At 38.4% G+C, this 20,760-nt stretch overlaps 1 protein-coding gene across 1 annotated transcript in view; it reads left to right on the plus strand.

Moving 5' to 3' along the window:
- The window catches only part of SLIT3 (slit guidance ligand 3), a 795,269-nt gene that overhangs the window by 467,293 nt on the left and 307,216 nt on the right, over positions 1-20,760 (plus strand). The window contains exon 6 of the mRNA XM_006115755.4: positions 1,332-1,403. Within this exon, the coding sequence (XP_006115817.1) occupies positions 1,332-1,403 (72 nt within the window). The remainder of the gene's footprint in view (positions 1-1,331; positions 1,404-20,760) is intronic.

Raw genomic sequence — 20,760 nt, forward strand, 5'->3', positions numbered from 1 at the left:
TACAGCACAGAGCATAGATGACTATGGTCTTTCCTAAATATATCATCTCAGCACCAGTGCAAGTGTATATATGGGCACTGTGTATATAATATTGATAATAATTTTGTTGAATATGCAGTAACACTTATGAATATCAAAAAGAAGATAGCATCATTGTGCTAGATACTATACAGACAAGCAGAATTGACAGGCCCATCAACCTTAGAGTCTAGGCAAAGTACCAAGCGGAACAAGGGATGTGCATTCATATCTCTTGCAATGTCTATACTGTGTTCGAATGTGGGTATAGCTTACACAGTTGCATATAATACAGATTTATTTATGGTTTGTCATATAAATTATCAGGGACAGAGTGACTTACATCCTTAAATGTTACACTTCGATTCAAGCATTAGGAGCATAAAAAACTAATTTTCTAGGTGAAACACGCATGCACGTGCACCCTACATACTGTAAAACATATTTTCCTACATACTGTAAAATATATTTAAAACATGTATATTTGGGGGGAAATAAATGTGAAAAATCAATATGAGGTGTATTAAATTATAGTGGTTTTATAATAAAGTACTACGTTATTAAGACTGTAATTGTGTGTATGTGTGTTTATGCACACCATTTTTTAATATTATCTATCAATAGATTTCTTTCACTGATACAGCTAAGCAGAATCTGTATTTAGTCAAAAATCTTTCAATAGGATTGCCAGCCAGATGGGACCAGTAACAATAGAGAGAAGCCTCGAACACCACAGACATTTGGTGCTTAGAATAATAAAAAGACTATAAAATTAGATTAGTTGAGTCTAATTTGGAATTGGTATATTCCCCATGCACACTTGCAGCTCTTGGGCAGATAAAGCCTTGAGATTTAGTACTTTCAGGACAGAGGACTGAAACTTCCAGTAAAAGGGGAAAAAAGGCATTCTGGGAGGTCGCAGAGGGCAGTGGAGTGACCTCCAATGATTTACAGGCCTTTAGCTTAATGAAATTGTTTCAGTGACATGATGGTAAAAGCTCATAATGGATTGAATGCCCTAATGTAATGAAATTACTCCCTTCTGCCTTTAAAAAAAAGAAAGAAAAAAAAGGTGCAATTAATATTTACTGAGACCTGACAGGCTTCAGTGTGCTGTACTGTGCAGTTCTTTCAGACAGTCAGTGAGAAGAGACAGAGCAGCGTGGCAGGCTATGAGCAAGCCTCCTCCTGGGGGACGAGCAAAGACTGCAAGGGGGTGGAGGGACACCTCAGTGACAGGAAAGACTTGACCGGGTGCTTTAAGGCAGCTTAGTTACCCAGCAAGCCTTCATACTCTCCCTTCCTTCCTGCAGGCAACTGGACAACAACCAGATCAGCTGCATTGAAGATGGAGCCTTTAGAGCCCTGCGTGACTTGGAGATTCTGTGAGTTGACTTTGTGATTTCTTTTGTGTGTCTGTCTCTCTCCATGCTGCAGTGCTGATTAAATGTAAGGATGAGGATCTTTTTGTCTCCTTCTTACCCTGGCCAAAGTGTTGCAACCAGCAAAGTGAAATGTCTCACCTCCCCCAGATGGGGATTATGACTAATTAAGCTACAAAAGAGGACTTTTATGCTGATGCTCCTGAGGAGCATAGAAATTACCATATTTGTTGCTGTACGAAACAGATGGGGTTCGGTAACATCCAGAGCCCATGCACTGTACAGCCAGAAGCCTATTCATATATGTTGAATGTGTTGTAAAGGATGGGTAACAGGTTTGGAGAGAAGAATATTTAGAAGTATCTTATAATTGACCTAGAATGTTTAAAATGAAATATAAACTAGAAATGTGAGGCGTGAGGAAGGGTCATACGGGACTTTGACATGTTTGCTCACAACATTGGCTTATGGGGAAGCTCCCAGTCAGAGAACCAGAATCGTGCCAAGTTTTGTTCTTGTTAAAGCTACAGTACCAAAAAAAAAAAAAATCACAGTCTTTAATGTTTTCCCAGTGTTTGGTAAAGCGCCTCCTTTGAATGGTTTTAGGGAAATAGCAGAATGGCAATAAGAATATTGATACTTGTTAAATTGGATTCAACAATGAAGCCTGCTTCTGAGCTATAATCATACAAACTATCGATGTGCACCATTACTTTTTTTTTGTCAAATCAGATAATACATAGAGTTACGTATCTAGGCATAGAGTACTTTGACTATTATGAATGTAGTTACTTTATCTGAGCAATGATGTGTTTTCTAGTGTCCTGCTTAACTAAACAAACTGGTGCAAAGGTTTCCTGTTGCTGGAAAGTTAATTCTTCCAAACCAAAAGCAGTAACACATCTTAAGATGTGTAATTCTCTAGTAGGGACAAAATAAGAAAGGAAGGAAGGAAAACAAACAAATAACCCCTTAACACCTGAAGTGGTGGTGAGAATGTTCCAGTACAGTAACTGCATATAGCAAAATACAGCAGAGAAGGCCCCAAATAGCCTACCACAAAAGGTTTTGCTTCTCTAGATGACAGCAAACAGTGGAATATTAGCTAGTTAAACTGTGTACATGCCTAGTGCAGGCAAGTTAAACTGGCAATGAATCAACACACAGAGCCTTTTGAATTATGTGGACAGGCAACACAAAAAAACAGTACAGGGAAAGCCTATAATAATAACAACCAAACTCCTCACAATTCAAGTGTGAAGATTGAATAGGAGGTTCTTGTTCTATCCTGCTCATTCTAAAACCAATGGGAGTCTTGCCATCAACTTGAATAGAAGGAAGATCAGATTGTAAATGGCCTACGGCTATTCCATGGTTGTTTGTTCCAAAGAGACATTTTAGATACTAATTGTCTATCAAGTTTTGAAGCCATAGAGTATAATGCATATAGTGTGATTGAGCTAAGACTGTTTATCTCTTGGGTTGAGATCATACTAGATATTTGAAGGATCTTCTAGCTGGAAACTTGTTTTGTGAAGAATACAGTTAGAAAGAACCTTTCTTTTGAATTAATAACATTTGTTAGAAAAGGTAATAACATCCCACAATAACATCTTCCTTCTCTGCCAGATTGAAAGGATTATTGTGATTTTTTTTAAAGTCATAACTGGCTACCATAAGCTTGATCCAATTTTACACAAAGAATATGTTCAGCTCTAGTACTTTTTCTGATGGCATATATTTTCTTTATCCACGAATAATGCGTCAGACATTCACTGACACTAGATTGTGCCAATACTTTCAACAAAATAGTTGGCTAGCAAATTACATGACATTTTTACTATACTATCCTAAAAATGGCGGGCTATGAGCAATACATTTCTCTTTGCCATTGTTATCAGAGCTGATCAAATGTTGAATTAGTTTATCTACCTATCTGTCTATATTGGCATGATTCTGAACCATCCCCAAATCAATATAATTGTGGGGCAGAGAATCTGTTCTAACCCTGCTCTCTGTGTAGAATTGGCCATAATCACTTATTCTATTCAGTTTTAATTTACAACATATGCATGCTTCTGTGGGAAAAATTAATCTTAATTCTAAGAGAGGAGACAATAGATTGACGCTACTAACTAATTCTTAAGGTATCTTTCTTATAGGCACAAAATGCACAGTATTATGTTGCCTCCCCAGTTTGAAATTTTGTAAGCTCTTCAGGGCAATTTTGAGCTCTTCAAGTCTGTGAAACAAAAGGCATAACTTCCTGAATATTGTTATAAAGAATCAAAAAATTACCAACACTTGGGAAGAATGTTAACTATGGCACCAGGAGAACATCAAGTCAGCTCCTCCTAGTGCAGTCACCATTACATTATTGCATGCAAATATGTTCTCAGCTATAATGGGAACACAATAATTTTGGCAAATACTTTTCACTTATTATAAGCAATCCAAACAGTTTGCAGTGATACCAGATGATGCAATCTTCTTCATTTTTCTTTCTCTCGCAAATTAAAATATTGCAATCTTTCTCAAAATATGCTCAAATTTATTTACATTGTAAGTTTTCTCCTAAATTGTAATCTCTTTGGGGCAGAGACCAAAGAGATTTTTGCAAGTTGCTCTACATAATTAGCTCATACTTAATTCTATACAGAACATAAATAAGTAGACTAAATCTAAGCAGTTACATCTCTTTATTGCATTTACTTCTGAAATTGAAACTCATCGGCGGAAAAGAAGAATTTGACGAGCTTCTCAAAGTAGATTTAGGAACTGGAAGTAAAATTGTGCAATTGTCTTTGAGAAGAGAGAGCCCGTGATCTGATTTTTTTTTTTTTTTTTTTTTTTTTGAGGGGGAAAGGAAATTCGCTCTCAAGAAGAATTTCTGATGCTTATGTAAGAGCCTATTTTAGCACCAGTTCCTCTTTCCATGAGTAAACCTGTCATTATACTCTTTTCATTTATAAGCTAGCTCCAAACAAAGCAGAGTGAAAGTTAAAAATCGAGCAGTTATTGAAATTCATTTCAGTAAATAAAATATGGATTGATACAATATTGTGCTACTGGCTGGGATATCTATATCTTACTTAAGAAATGTGATTTTATATACTTGGACACTTACAGATTTATAATGGCAATATATTAGTAGGCCCCTCAAACTTTATGGCAAAAATTGCCAAGTTGCATTGCTGTTGCTGTGCGCTATGCCTGCTCATACATAAGCATATCTGGAACTTCCATGTGGCTTTTGTGTCTCTCAAAAACTTGTTCAAATAGTGTGCCAGTATAGTGATTTGGAAAGTGAAATGGAAATATATTGGAGTGGAAGAAGTGTGGTTATTATGAGACGATAGTACCAAAAGTTTCATATACGAATAATTTCAAACTAATTCTAAGATAAAATTTAGGAAGACTCAAAACTGAAAATTTTACAATTCAGCATCAAGCGAGGGGGCAGTAAGCAGTAAAATCAACTATAATCAAATATAAAACTGATATGCATTTTGAAAATGGTGGCAAAATCTAAGTTACAACCTGGCAAAACAGCAATACGTGAAAATGCAAGCTAAACTGATGTGAATTTCCAACCAAACAAAAAGAAAAGTGTAATTTCTATTGCAGGCGGGTTTTATTTTCTGTTCTACTCCACTGAGTCCTTAGCGTATAATGCCAGATATTACCATAAGACACAACAGCATTGTTCAGAAATATTTATTAGGTTATTAAACTGAACAAGCTTAGCTGTTGAGAGGCTAAGATTCATTAAAAAACAAAATAAAACTCAGCATCTTCCAGCCCATATCCCAGGAGTCCAGCACTTTTTCGTTGGTGCCATTTTTATCCTTATTTATAAAGGTGTTAGCAGACATCTTGATTAGCCAAGTAATCAAAAGAGTATTGGATAGATGACACAACTATTTCGAAGTTCAGAATTTCATCTTCATTCCTATGGGACATCCTTTCAACAAAAATGAATGTCAGGCTGTGTTCTGTATGTCTAGCTAAACTGGACAAGCTAATATGAATATTAGCTGGGTGTTCGTGCTGTTACCATCAAGCAGCAAAATGCTCAAAATCTTGGGAGTTTGGGGATCCAAGTTACTTGAAATAGCTTTGAAAATTGAAGCTTGAAAACTTTCTGGATGGAACAGATTTCACAATATAGAAAAGAACAAAAAGACCACAGCATATCTGTTCAATTTGATTCACATGACCAAGAGCTAAAAGTGTCATTTCAAACACATTCTATTCTCACTGGTGCTAACAGTGTGGTTTTCTCCTTGGTATGTTGTTAATAGTGTTAATTACTGTTACAATTACTCATTCATCTGATGCCTCTAATTCTGAGTTTTGACTCTTTCCAAGCTATGGACTAAGCTTTCCAATCCTTTTGCCACAAGTAGTCCTTCTTGCATGAATCATCTTAAGATCAAGGACAACAAACTATATAGACATTCAGCATTAAAAGACATTTTAAGGTGTAATGATCCACAGTGCACTTGCAAAGGTTGAAAAAACTCCAGGTGGATGTCTAAATCAAATCTAAATGATATCTGAAATTCTATATATTAACTGAGAACCAAAAACTATACTCAGAACCTCAATTCTAATGTGTCTGAAAAGTGGGTGTTGATCTGAAAAAGAAACAATGAAAAATAATTTTCAGGTCCTAAAGCTCAGACCTAAGGAAAAGTGCTTCTCATTATCAAAAACTTTAAATACATAAATAAATAAGCACAATTTGAAAATTAACATTCAAAAAGGTGTGGAGTTTGAACTTGCCTTGTTTCTGGCTCAGATTTTGAACTGGAACCTGGCATCTCAAAATGTATTCATTATGCAGACTCTGAAATATGGAGATTGTAATTTGATGCAAATAATACACTTTTTTTTTAAAGAAGTGTGTTTGGTGGAAACTTGTATTCTGGAGTACACATCAGAGTCTGCTAGAATAGTTTCATTTTGAATAATTTGGCTCCCTTGAATTGTGTACAAAACACCTGTTGACAATCAAAGAAACTTTCAGAAGCAGAATGAGGGTATTATTGTAGTGTCTTAGTTTTTCTACTCCAATCAATTTCTGCTGTCACAGATTATGGCAAGAATTCAGCAGCTTTAGCTTGCATACAATAACCTGGTAAATAACTTGTTCTACTTAAGACAATAAACTCTCAGATAGATGTATGGTTATAATACACAGGGAATGATTTTTCAACTGAACAATCTTAAGACATTTTTGTGAGCACGAATCGGGGTCTTCAGATATAGCATAACAACTTTTCTTCATATTTTCTTCTGTTTATGGTCTTGCTGTTTATAATTTACACACACACACACACGCACACAACTTTACTTATTTACAAAATGATTTGCCAGGCATGTCTCAACATTTTATTTGCTTCAACTGTCTTGAGAGGCATGGCATTAAAGTCATGACATAATTCTAAATATATGAGATGTCATTGCTTAATGAAAGCCTGAAAATGCCACAAGAATGATTTCTTACTCTATTTTCCTGCAAATTGCGACCAGTTCAGGCAATCAACATTAAATTTGAACTGTGTGAGGTGCATTCTCAACTGCTATAGTACAATCAAAATATTGTTGTGGGAACTGGATTTTGCAATAAATTGTGTACATAACTCTTGTTTTAGTAATTCATACTTGTGCGCTGTTGAATTAAAATAACAAATACATGGAAAATAACACAGTTGGGCTCATGATGAGGTTGGGTTAAAAATCTGGTAAACGTCTTCACTAGCAGTTGCACATAAGACACACGGGATGAAAATCAAAATTCAAAAGGGATTACAATGACAAGGTCTGGGTAATCAGAGTGTATGATTTAGTCTCATTGCATGTACTCCAAAATTATTTGCAATACCAGCTATGCCTTTTCTAGCAGTCTCAACAAGCTTCCTCCATCTCCCTCCTCCGCCATGAGTTATGACAGGAAGCTACTCTCACAGGACAGCCAGAGATAAAACAAATGTAGACTTGGCTGCGACGAAGTACCAGTGTCCTAGTGTATAGAGGTATCACTGGACAGATGGCTAGTTCCTCTTTTCTCTACTTCATTAGCTAGCTGGACCTACTCCAATGATAAGCATTATGAGAATGCCCAGTAATTGTCCTTCCACAATCAGTTTCTGTCTGATTGTAGATCTCTACAGAGAAGGGGAGGGCAACGTTCCCAAAGAGAATGGCTGCTGTTATACATACCTCTATAAATTTCTAATTGGAGATAAGAAAAACAGCAAATCTGTACCTTAGAGGACTTTCTCTCAGGTCCTGGAAACTTTCTGAAATACACTGAAACCTTGGTGTAAGAGATTATTCTATACCAGGAGAACAGGCTTTGGGATGGAAGGCTTTAATAGTTTAATGATTGTTTTTATTTGTTAAAGCTTTTCAGTGAGACATCTACTGTCATTGCTAACAATATGGAAATGAAGTGTGAGGGAACTTAAAAAAACTTGAGGCTAGAAGTACAGTGAGTGTATGGTGAAAGCATCCAGATAGCACCAAGGTGGTAGTTTTATATCAAAACCCACAGAAACAAAATATAAGGCGCAAAGAGAGTCTCTCTGTAAGAGTCTTGGTCAGTTATGGCAGAAATGGTACAGTGTACCAATGCTTTATGGATGGGTTCCGTATATTAACATCAGTACTTTAACAAGTAATTTTGTTTGTCCTACAATATTCTAGCCATGTCTCTGAAAAATCAATATTGATGCCTAACTGTACCCTGTGTCTGCAGAAGATGGCTTTGATTTACTGAAGTATATTTGAATTCTGGGCTCCTTTCCCACTTACTCCCCCTAACAGGGTGGTTTTTTATCATCTTTAAACAAATAATACCCAGGAGCTCTTAGGGCTGCAGAACTCCTCAAGAAAAGAGCAATGCCATCTGGGGCGATTCAATTCATGAACTGAGAGGGTCCTGTTTTTAATGACCTGACAAAGACTTCTCCAGGCTCACTCATCTCAAGTATTAGTTATTTCATTTGCATGCTCTGTTCACCTTGTTATCACTTTGCTACTTCTCCCTCCCCTGTATGATCCAGTATTTTCATCAGTGGTATAGGAAACACAGGGCAAGCTCTTAGCTTTCAGTCGCAGTCTTGGTGTAAGTGACCAGTTTATCAGGGCTGACACCCCATTATTTATTGCTCACTCCTTCGATGGGACTAGGCAGCTCGACATCTTAGTTAAGGTGTAGTTTAGAAAGGGTAGGGTGTGAGAGTGAGCTGACGGAGTCTCCACTATGATGAGGTTGAGGTGGTGGTGGTAGGGGGAATACCAATCCCTTGGTACAGGGAGTAGATCTCCTGTAGTTGCCAGGACTCACAATTCAGGGGTGGTACAACTCCTACCTGTTGTTGGAAGATTATAACACAACAGTAACCCATCTGCCTGACCAACAGGTTGCAATTTCTCCCTCCTGCTGCACATACCTTGCCACAGTTGCTCAAGCCTTGGTCCCCCTCAGGATTAGATTGTCTCAACATGCTGAGCACATGTACTCGAAGCCGGTGCAGAATGCAACAGCGCTCGCTTACTGAGTGGAGCACGTAGCTGAGAGTGCATCACTCTGCTGCTCTGGGAGGTGTGCTGGATTCCTGTCAGTTGCTGGGTGCTGTGTAAGGTGCTGATCATCACTTACAAAGTCCTAAATGGCCTGGAACCTGCCTTTGTTGGGGACTGTCATTCTCCCTCTGCCATAGTGCCACAACAGGGACCCTTGGACAACAGGGACCCTTGACCTGGATCACTGTCATTATAAGACAGAGGCTGCCGCTGGCAAGGTATCCTCAGTAAAGGTTATGGCACTAAGGCACTTGTCCCGCTATTGGGTCCCAAATATTTCTCAGATTAGACTCTACTGAGTTTAAATATTCAGTATGGTGGTAAAGAATGTATTCGAGATGCTCTCTGAGGCAGAGTTTTGAGTCCAGTATGCCATCTATTGTGCCAAATATTTAACTTTACCCTATAGCTCCTGAGATTCAGAACACAGAATGATAGCTGCCATTAGAACTTGCAAAAATGTCCGAAGAGGCCCATAATTTGGCATCTCCAGCCAGCTGGAGATTGAAATGATGGCATGTAGACATTTAAGAATTTAATTTGAAGATAGAAATTGTGCTTGCAAATCAGGCACAAATGATTTCTGCCTGAAAATGGCTTCTCCAATTAATTGATAGGCACATAATTGCAAGTGCAAAATTTTAGGCTGCTTTTGATCTAAAATACAGCAACCCAGACATTACTATTGTTTCATTTTTGTACATATATTTACGTGTCTAGCATAATTAGATCTAAAAATAATATATACAGATGAATATATACAGATGCACATAAAACGTCGAGAGAAAAACTGAGGACTTTTTAATGAGACAATCACATGTATGCTGTGATGGGATACAAGCAGGAAAATGCTCAATTCTTTCATTAGTGTGTGCTGTTTTGTTTATTGAAAGAAAAGAAGGTGAAAGAGGACTAGCTAAGGATGGACGCATGACCCTTAATTTTAAAATAACGATATCATAAACTTAATTTTGAGAGAACACTTTTTTTGTAATTTTTAACTTGAATAAAGGAAGGAAACATCAAAATATGAAAAAAATAATATTATTAATCCTATATACTTTGGAGATAGTCACATTATTGGGTGTATTTCTGCTAAACATATGTTCAGTGTGTACTCACATTGGAGAAATCTTTATGTTGATATTCCATAGATACCAGTGACTTTAAGGTTTTGTTGGCTCCCAGACCTTAGCTGGGTATCCTGCATTGTTCTTGTGTATTTCCATTCCTTGCTTTTACAGCACTTAGAATATAGTTTTGGGGCATCTATGGGACTTATTAAGTGGTGTTCTGCAAGGCTTTTTTTATCACAAAGGAGGAACTAAGGGAAACGTTTTCAGCTGCAGTGCCAGAAGTATTCAGCCAATAGGCATCTCCGTCTCATTTTCCTCAGACCGAGATGGTGCATTGTGTCTGGCAGAGGTTGGGATTGGGAATGAGTTTGAGGTATCTTGCTCTCATCCAAACAAGGTAGAGGTGAGGATGATGGGTTGGCAGAGCTCAGAGGAAGGATTTCTTTACTTATTAATGAAGAAGTCTATCTGACATTTGTATAAAGATGCATAGTTTGGAGGTATTTTCACACCTCAATTTCTGCAATATTGGCTGATGTCAGTCACCAAAAGTCACTTCCTCCATTTTTGTCTGGTAAGGGTGATTATGACCATCTGTCTCAGAGTTGCACTTGGCCACAGTAATCCATGGATTACCGCAATGCAGCAGACTTGAGACTATCCTTGAAGCTCACTCACAAACTCTAGTTGGTGCAGAATGAGGATGTCAGTCTGCTGGGCGGGGTTACCAGCAGGGAGTTTATTTCAGCAATTCTCCAACAGCACAGGCAGCCTATTGGCTCTTGAATATAATTCAAGATAGGTTGTTCTATAAAATCCTATAAGACTTGGATCCATTTTACCTCTGAAACAATCTCTCTCCCCATCTACTATGATGACATTTGAAATCAGGTGAGGTGCTTGAGCTAATACTTGCTACATTTCAGCATCAAGATGCAAAACATCCAAAGTGGAGTTAATACCCGGTTGTGCATGTGTGTAACTATTAGAGCTGAGCAAATAATTTACAATGAATACTTGACTGCATTTATTTAGCTTATTTTCATATTTGCAGAATATTCACAATAAGATGATGACTGATTCTTATTTATTCAAACTTCTGTTTTCTTTTGTGAGTTTTTACTTTGTGAAATGAATAGGAGTGGAACACTGTGAGTATTCGGTATTTAAGATTTATTGGTTTCTTCGCATGTAGTATGTGGTAGAGAATTCACTAACTTGTGTAACAATTTAGGGACTTGAAAAAGCCACCTGGCTCCGACAACTGGTCAGGCAGCATCTTAAGGAAATTTAGTAAGGATTAGATCTTTTTTAGCATATTTTTAATTTTTCTTAATTAGACAGTGTTTGCCTATGATACCAGTCTGGTTTTGGTTTAGTAGCTAAGTACACTTTCATCCAAACGAATGTGTATGGCACAATCAGTTGCCTTTGAGTCTGGGTTTGGCAAAAGTCGGTGTTCTGCAGTTTCCCACACTCTAGAAATTATAACTTTTCCAGTGTGAATATTTGAATGTGCAAATTCTACATTTTCAGTTTGTGTGTGTGACACACGCCCCATTTATTAGGGTGCATTTTAATAGTGTCTGTATCAACCTTAATTTACAGTGTGTGTAACTTTACTGTAAGGACTTTAGAACCTAAAGCGTTTTAGTACAGGGATTCCTGAGAAATATTCGGTCTTATTTGGCAAGTTTGAGGTATCTTGCTCTCATCCAAACAAGGTAGAGGTGAGGATGATGGGTTGGCAGAGCTCAGAGGAAGGATTTCTTTACTTATTAATGAAGAAGTCTATCTGACATTTGTATAAAGATGCATAGTTCTTAATGCCCCCTTGTCTTTTATGGGGGTGCAGATCATAGCAAGTAGTAAGGAAAAGTGAGTCCTCTGTCACTAGTGTGAATGGGCAAGTATCAATGGGACTCTAGACTTTCTTCCAAACCTCCTCTTCAAACTCTGGGATGAGGCTGAATAGGAAAGCGATGGTGTGGGGAAGAAGTGGGCTGAATCCATATCACTCAGTGTAACACAATGTTGGCCCCACCTCCTACTCATTGTTATGCCTGTGCTCTTGGAGTGGCTGGTAATGCAGTGTATAGAGCTTGATAGTTTGTCCCTCTGCACTCCTAGTGGCCTAAGTGGTGCATGCCACCTACTTGAGTCATAGCAGACAATGCCGCATTGCGGCAACTGGCAGCAGCTGATGCAAGGTGAACCTGGGAGGAGGGAGACACAATTGTAGCCTTTTTGAGTAGGTCTGCAAGATGATTGTTGCTATCCCTCTCCATACCTGAAAAGGCAAACAATTTGTGTCTGCTATAATCACACTGCTATGCATGGAGCTGGCCTGAGAGCTTTGGGGAGGTGTTTTATTAGGCGATTCCCCACACATAACTGACTTGCTTTCCCAAGCAATTGTGTGCAAACCAATGAAGAGTTCTTTTAAAATAGCATGGGAAATAACTTTTCTGTACTTTTTTTTTTAATCCTCTAGGATAGGGCAAAATAAAACAAACAAAAAAAGCTGAAAACATGAGACTATTCTTCTGAATTAAATTAGAAAATTATTTTGCTAAGTATTTAGAATTTCTGCATGTATGATCCATTTGAATAGACTAGGCCCTGCAAGTCCTATAGTATAAAACCTTTTCAGTTTGGGAGGCATGCTGTGCAGAGCGTTGGATTCCCCCAGCCTCTCATTGCAGACGTCGAGTTCATCTGCTTATTCCTTTCAACTCTAGCAGTTGGACTGCATTACTTTTTATTGGTGTACATTTTTAGGGTGTCTCTGCTAGGGAAAGAGGTATAAATTGTTCTTATAAGCGGAAGCTGAGATTCTCTTTTCGTTGCCTAGACACTTCGCCTCTGAACTAGACTTTTGCGGGAATCTTGTCCAGCTCATCTCTTCTTTCTGGTCTTCCTTGTAAATATGTATTCAGGTGTGCTTGAAATGAATTAGGCACATAGGGGCTGATCCAGCTTCCATTCACTTCAGTGGGAGCTAAGCTAGTCACATAAACTGTAATATATAATGAATTATAACCTACAACAGACACTGCTGAAAGCTCATCATTTGGTAAATTTGGTTTGGTTTGGTTTTGCAGGTAAGCACTGTGTTACATAAAACATGACTTACAAATGAGTATTGATGAGTACGTATTCTTGATCAAGTCTAGGATTTGTACAGGTGCCGCAGGACTTAGATTCCTACTTCCCATTGAAACTTAATGAGAGTTCAGAGCCTAATTCCCCTTTGCTCCTTTGAAAATCCTTGCCCACATCAATAGACTGCAAGGATCTAATTCAGGGACATTTAAAGTCAGTGGAAAGGCTTTATGGCACTAATGCCTATCAATTTCGGAGGGCACTAGATTGGGTATGCTGATGGTAATTGTATTTATTGGTTTAGATTTGTTTTAGGCAAGTAATAAACCATGTATCTTTTAAACTAGTTTTTTGCACCTTCGGGGAAGAGAAGTTGTTTTAAAGCTGTATGAGATTATGAACAAAATGTAAAAACCATGAGTAGTCCTGTGGGTATGTCTACACAGCAGGGCTAAAGTCAAATTAAGCTACGCAACTTTAGCTACGTCAACTGTTCATCAAACAGATGTGGTTGAGTTGTGACTTCAGTAGAATGAATCTGTGCTTTTGTGTGCAGGTTTGTGTATGAGTTATAAAGTCACTCACTAAAATTTTGAAAATAGAAATTTGAGCATTCTAAAGTTCATTTTTAGATCCAAAAAATCTGTTTAATGCTTGAACATTAGAAGTCAGAATCAAACATCCATGCCAGTACAATTGCTGTAGCGTGAAAAACTGCTGTAATACAGCTTGATCAGTGATTGAGGATCTGGTTGTCTGTTCTCTCATTAGAATAATTTACCTACAATTATTAAAAGATTGAGGCTTGGATCCATAACATGATCTCTTTCAGCATGCGGCACTGAAATATTAAAGCACTTTATGCAAACCTTTAGTTGATAAAGTCTTTTCTTTTTTGAAAAGGTAAGTAAAACCAGTCTCTCATGTTCTGTTACAGAATATACTACAATCATTTGACAGAGCACACTTTATTTAAAAATTTAAAAAATTAAACAGTAAAAAATCATAGTAAAACAAGTAGACAATATTCAACCCCAGACAAATGCCTTTGCATTTTTACAACTAGATTTTCTGTTTGGATAGTTTACCATTTTGAAGGTGCAGGAGAGCAGTCAGAGGTGATGTGTAGAAGCTTGCAAAGATAAGACCAGCACTTCTGCAGATCATTGGGTTCAGGCATTAGGAAAGATGCAGTAGTTTAAAGGGGAAAGCTCAGAGCTGCTTTATCGAGAGCAGGTTTGATAAAGAGAGAGGCTTTATCAAGTACATGATAGTGTACCAGGCCATTGCTGCTGAGGGAGCTTGCAGTGAATGGCATCAAGCATTCTAGACAGAATAGTGGAGTTCTCTTGTTTTCATTGGAAAATTAAAGATGAGATTCACTACCTAAGACACTTGTTCTTTACAGATGTAAAGACTTGGAATTAGCGGCACAACTCCTAATTGGTCCTTTGTTGAAAGCAGCTTTCACTTTAAATAGAGAATATCATCCTGATGAAATCGATATAAAAAATAATGCAGCATGAGAACCATGGTGTGAGCACAGTACTACTGGCCTTTGTATTTTTTATCATCATGTTGTTTTATGACAAGAGGGAGATGACTGAGTAGTAAATATGCTGCTGGCTGGGAAACCTTAGATAAATCAGCATTGGTACCAGGGATGAAGCTGAATTGGGAGACTAACATAGTCTTAGCCTTATAAAAGCAAAGCACAATCAGAAATGTAACATAGATTGAATGGGATAGAGAAAGAGGACTGGGAGACAGGACTCCTATAATCTTTCCCTGGTTGTTTCACTGTCATGGTTTGTTGACCTTCAATAAGCCATGTAAGGCCTCACATTAGAAGAAAATGCTTAAATGTGTGCTTAAATCCATCCCTGTTCAGAGTAAGGATATTAAGAAGTGGGTAATTGGCTAATTGTGTAGTCAATACTATTTGTATTGACTACATGATTAGTCGATAAGGGGAGGCACTCTGTCCTGGCTCGCGCAACCCTGTTGTGGCTCTGCAGTTTAAATGTAGAAGGAGCCAGTTGTGCAAGCAGCTCGGCTCCTACTATGTTTAAACTGTAGAACCGCAGCGGGGGTAGCACAAGTCCCAGCTCACGTTGGCTCCGGGACCACTGCAGCTCTGCCTCCTCTATCCCCACTCCCTCCTGCAGATGGTGCTGGTGTTTTAAACCAGCTCCCCCCAGCACCATCTCCTGCTTCTCCTCTCCCCATTTGCTGCCTCTGATGCAGAGGCAACGGGGGGGGGGGGGGGGGGGGGGCGAGTAGTTGAGTAGTAACTTGACTAGTCGCTTAGATCTCTATTTCAGACATGGGTCATGTCCATGCATATTGATGCTCCTAGAGGTTGGTCGTAGACCCAAAAGACCCAATCATATAGTTTTGCACCCATCTTTTTATATTTTTGTTCATAGAGCCTGTTCTGTCCCATAACACTATATGGCCAAGAATCATCAGTTAACAGCAGATGCAACTTTGATCTTCTTTTCCCCATGGCTTTTGTCTCTTTCTTGGGTGGTTTCTTTTGCAGGGCAGCTTGCATTGTTCTTTGGCCATCGAGACCAGCTGCGGTCACTGAGACAGACTGAAGTCTGGCACTGATTGTATTGCACATACACGCACATTCACATGTTTAACTAAGATGTCAGACACACACCTAACTTTAAGCAGAGGTAAGGCAATTCAGAGTTTCAAATGGGGTTCCAGTTACAATATGGGGTCCCTTCGGTTACAATGTATTAAACATTTAAAATTGGGTTTTAATTACAATATATAAAAAGTTACAAAAAAAGTTATAACAACAGATTCTTCGAAGGCAATTTTTAACGGTTTACAAACGAATTCATCCAAAAGTGTTTAATGCCATTTCATTTGTAAAATTCCACTAATAAAAATATTGGTCCACAATTTATGAGGTTACATAATTTAATATTGTTAGATATAATTTATTAAAGGGCAATTTAATTTTCATCCCTACAGTTTGATATTGGGAAAAGCAAATGATTTAGGGTGGAAGATGGGAAAATGCCATCAATGAAACACTTTTGCAATAGGAGGTCACTGGGTTGCCTACTGAGCAGTCATTTTTTTCTTTGAACGAGAATTACTCAAGACAACACATGCTCAGATCTAAAATGGGAAGAGGTATCATGCTGAAGTCCCTCTTCAAGCCTAGAAAGGTTTGGAATGGTAAGAGTGGAAGGGACCTTTTGAGTCATCAAATCCCGTTCCCTGCTGCTGGAGACAATCCCTTCGTATAATCCCCTTCCAAAATGCATCAGATATTCCATACTACAGCTATGTAGGTTGTTTGTCCCCAATACATCTATGGAAAGGCTGTACCTGAACCTCACTTTTCCACCATACATTTATTAGTGGCTAGTTTATGCCCACTCGGTTGTGTACTAAAAACAAAAGTAAAAATATGACAATCAGAATACAGTTAGCAAATATAATGACCTGAGATCCTGAACTGTTTTGCAGGAGCACTGGGTCTTATGTATTACCTTTTCTACCACATAATAGATAGTCACTTTGGCCTTATGTCTTGAGTCCTGAGCTTCTAATGACTGTGCCTTGGATTTAGGTATCTCAGTGATGTTCATCGAGCTGAGGTGAGTTGAAAGCTCTGTTGGTTGTAAAGCCAAGATCTGGCATTTACATAGTCTTAAATAAAACAATCAGGTATGCTGTTGCAGAGTTTTTTGTTTCTCTGGATTGACAGGCAGTTATACTTTTCCATACAATCGTGTGTGCTGGGTATTAGCCATTGTTCCCTGTAAGCTGTGTGCTTGTGTGGCTGCTCTGGAATGCTTCAAATGCTGCCCTTCTGACTAGCAGAGAACCCAGAGCCAGGTTTTGTTTCTACTGGTGCACATTTGTACATGCCTCGGTGCACAGACGTTAATTTATTCTACACATGGATGGAAAATGCCCACACAGGGACAGAAAAAAAATAAGAGGGAACATGGATTATGACATATTTTAATGAACATATTTTATGTTGGAGTTGGAGAAAGGCCTTTCTTATAATACAAAAATAAATCATTTTAGATTGAATTGGCACTGAATGGGGGATGATCACTTGTTTTCTTGTTTTTTAAAGCTCTTTCTTCTAAGTTCAAAAGTTTAAGAATTTTTAATTATGTTTTAGTAGCTCTTTATGATCTCTGTAAAGAATGAACCACATTGAGATGTCATTAATTCCTTTTTACCTGTGGCTTTGTCTATGTCCACCAAAAATGGGAAATACTATTTCTTTATAAATTGCATTTAGGGTTAATATCAAAACGATGGCCCCATATTTCAAGACATCCCCTATGTTAAGAGAACACTCTAAAACATGCAACACTCATGGAAAACTAAGATCTGCCACAGATGATGTAGCAGAATGAAGGAATGAATTTAAAAAATTCTGTATTATTAATATTGTAGCAGCCACAGTGTGTTAACTTCAACACTTGGTCTGTGTTTTGACAGGCTTGTGATCTAATTGCTTCCTACCCAAATAGTTTGGTTGCATATTATGTATCTGAAGGGGGGGGGGGAACCCTCAAATCCTGTTCCAAAGTCTAGACTGTAATTCTTGTATGTTCACGCTGAAAAGATGGTTTATTAAGTATATTGAATGAAAAAATCAAATGCAACAGCAACCTATAAACTCAGTTAACCAGCTGAAATAGAACACAATTTTCCAGAAACCCCTTGACAGCTGAGACTTACTCAGGCTACATCTGTAATACAGCAGAAAGTTGACGTAAGCCACAGGTGGAGTCAACATGCCTTAAGTCAAGTTACTGCGGACTCTGCACCATCACAGGGGGGTCAGCATAGAGTAACAGGATTGGCTAGAGAGTGATTTGCGGTTGATTTGACAGGTCTTCACTAGACTTACTAAATCAACTGCTGGTTGATCTCAAGGTATCGATCCAGGCTATAGAGTAGATATAGTCTTAGGAATTATCATCACTGAAAAGATGGGAAGAGCTTTTTACTTGAGTTGGCTGACTGGTTGGGGGATGTAGGCCTGAGAGAGCTCAACTCAGCTGCAAGACCATTCTGAATTATGGACTCAGGCTGATATCACTCAAGTTCTCTAATGCCTGCCCACAATTCCCCCCTGTATGCAGGAAGGACTGACAGATTGTTCCACAGTTCATTGGGAAAGAATTTGTACAGTGTCTCAGCTCACTGCAGTGCATAGAACCCTGAGATATGCCTCTAGACCTCTTCGTGCCACACGTTAGTGAATGCAGCACACGTGTAGGCACAGCAGCTTGAAAATTGGGTGTTGTTTTGCTTGTTTTGTTTGGTGTAGTCACTCTTATGTGAGCACTCTGACTTGAGCAGAGAAAGTTTAGTGTAGATGACTTGGATCAACTTGCAGTGAAGATCTACTTTTGGGAGCCTATTCCTTTTATTCATTTCTTCTTTGTTTTATTTTTTCCCATATTTGGGAAGGCATAGATAGAATCCTAAATATTGTGTGTAAAGTATAAATCTGCAATAACCAGAAAAATAAATTCAGTGCATATAGTGTGTATGTGTGCGTGTGTGTGTGTATAGCACTCACATATACACACACCCACATATGCACATGTGTTAAACACATAAAAACACAATGATAAAAGAGTATTATTATGGTTGCAAAGTCCTGTCTGCAAAACTTAACCTGCTGGTGCATATCCATTCTTGAGGATGTAAAAACCTGTTTAATTGGCTAACCGATTAAACATATTGTTTAACTGGTTCACTGATTAAAAGGGGGTTAGTGCCGGGGCCGTTCCACCTGGCTGGAGTGCTCTCCTGCCTGCTGCTGGGCTGGAATGCCCTCCCACCACAAATAGGCACTGTTCCAGCAGCCTGGTTAGAGCAACTGCAGTGAGACCCCTTGCAGGGATGGCACATTCCCCTGCCCAGGACAGGCAGGGAGCTGCTTCAGCCCCACCAGTTTACCTTACCCGGTAAGCCTCACCCATTAAGAATGAGGAATAGTGATAGAAATGTAGCCGTGTTAGTCTGGGGTAGCTGAAGCAAAATGCAGGACAATGTAGCACTTTAAAGACTAACAAGATGGTTTATTAGATGATGAGCTTTCGGGGGCCAGACCCACTTCCTCAGATCACTTCCATTAAGAATGAGGCTTACTAGTTAACTGTTTAAACTTTCACATCCCCATCCATTATCAAGGGCTTTATCTATATGATCACATACAATCTTTTCTACTAGACTTCTACCTCATTCAGAGTAATTCGGCATTTCAGAGAAAAGGTTGCCAGAATTTGTTTTTTAACGTGGGGCAAAACAGTGTACTTTTCCCGAGCCTGGCTTCTTGCAAATGGCTGAACCATTTGCTGAAAAAAATGCAGCCAGAGACAGACACCGGCATGGAAAATTTCAGTCCAAATGTAAGTTTGAAAAGACATAAAGCAACTAAAAACCAGGTAATGTAGTGGAAAGTGTCAGAAAACCTTAATAATAGGAACTGCTACCAACTCTGCATAGGATATCCATGTGTTAATCACATGAAGTTTTCCCACTCAGACATTTCCAAAAAAGGATGTTTTCTTTTTCATGTTTCCTTTGATTTATTTAAATTTCCATTGCCAGAAACCTGAGATAACAATACAGGACCTTCTCAGAGCTTTGATAACATGTTTTTTAAAAAAAGATTAATGGCGAATCTGTTTATTAAGATAAAGACAGAAAAGGAACCAAACTGGCAACTAATTGTTTTTATTTCTGTGGATTTTACACATCACCTGGAGACTATTTAAAACCTTAGTTGGCTGTATTAACGTTGTGTTTAAAAATAACACTTGAATGGTGCCAAATCACTTTAGAGTTGGGTACAAATATTGAGACAAAAAACCCAGCTGTTGTTGCTTTTGCTGCTAATTTGAGGTGTCAGATTACTGCTCAGCTGTGATACGTCAGTGAATAAGGCCTCTTGTGAGATCATTATGTTTTCTAACAGTTCAGAGTAATGGATTAATCAGTGCAGCATCAGTTACTTTATTATATGCCCACACAGTGATTGTGGGATTTACTTTAAATGCTCTGTGGGGAGATCAAGGAACTGAGTATGGGAGGCACCCACAATTGGAAAAAAAATCCATTTCAAAGCCCTGGGGGATTCCTTTGCTTGACCACTTAGAAAGCAGAGGCTGAGGCTGTTGAAGTAGCACATATCTTTGAGAAATACTATGCATTTTATTTCATGTGGCCTTACCTCCCCCTATTCTAAAAGTAGCCTTTTTACAACTGATGAAAATACAGGAACTTTCATTCCAAGATCCAAATGTTCTTTATGTGAATTAGTTATCCCTACATGCAGCAAACAACTGCACAAATGGTGTTTGAACCTCTGGAAACAGATTTATGGCTGGTTTTCAGAGGTGTTGAGCAGTACTAATGTCCGAGAGGTAGATCAGAATTGCAGGTGCTCATTGCAATTTCAAATCAGGCCACTAGCAAATACCATTTCCAAATGGAGCTTTTTAATTACGGTGGGCAAGACCTAGAATATGAGTTTGCAAATGGCTGTCTGCAGCCTAGTAAAACATGAT

This window comes from Pelodiscus sinensis, chromosome 17 (genome assembly GCF_049634645.1).
Source record: "Pelodiscus sinensis isolate JC-2024 chromosome 17, ASM4963464v1, whole genome shotgun sequence".
Classification (NCBI taxonomy): Eukaryota; Metazoa; Chordata; order Testudines; family Trionychidae; genus Pelodiscus; species Pelodiscus sinensis.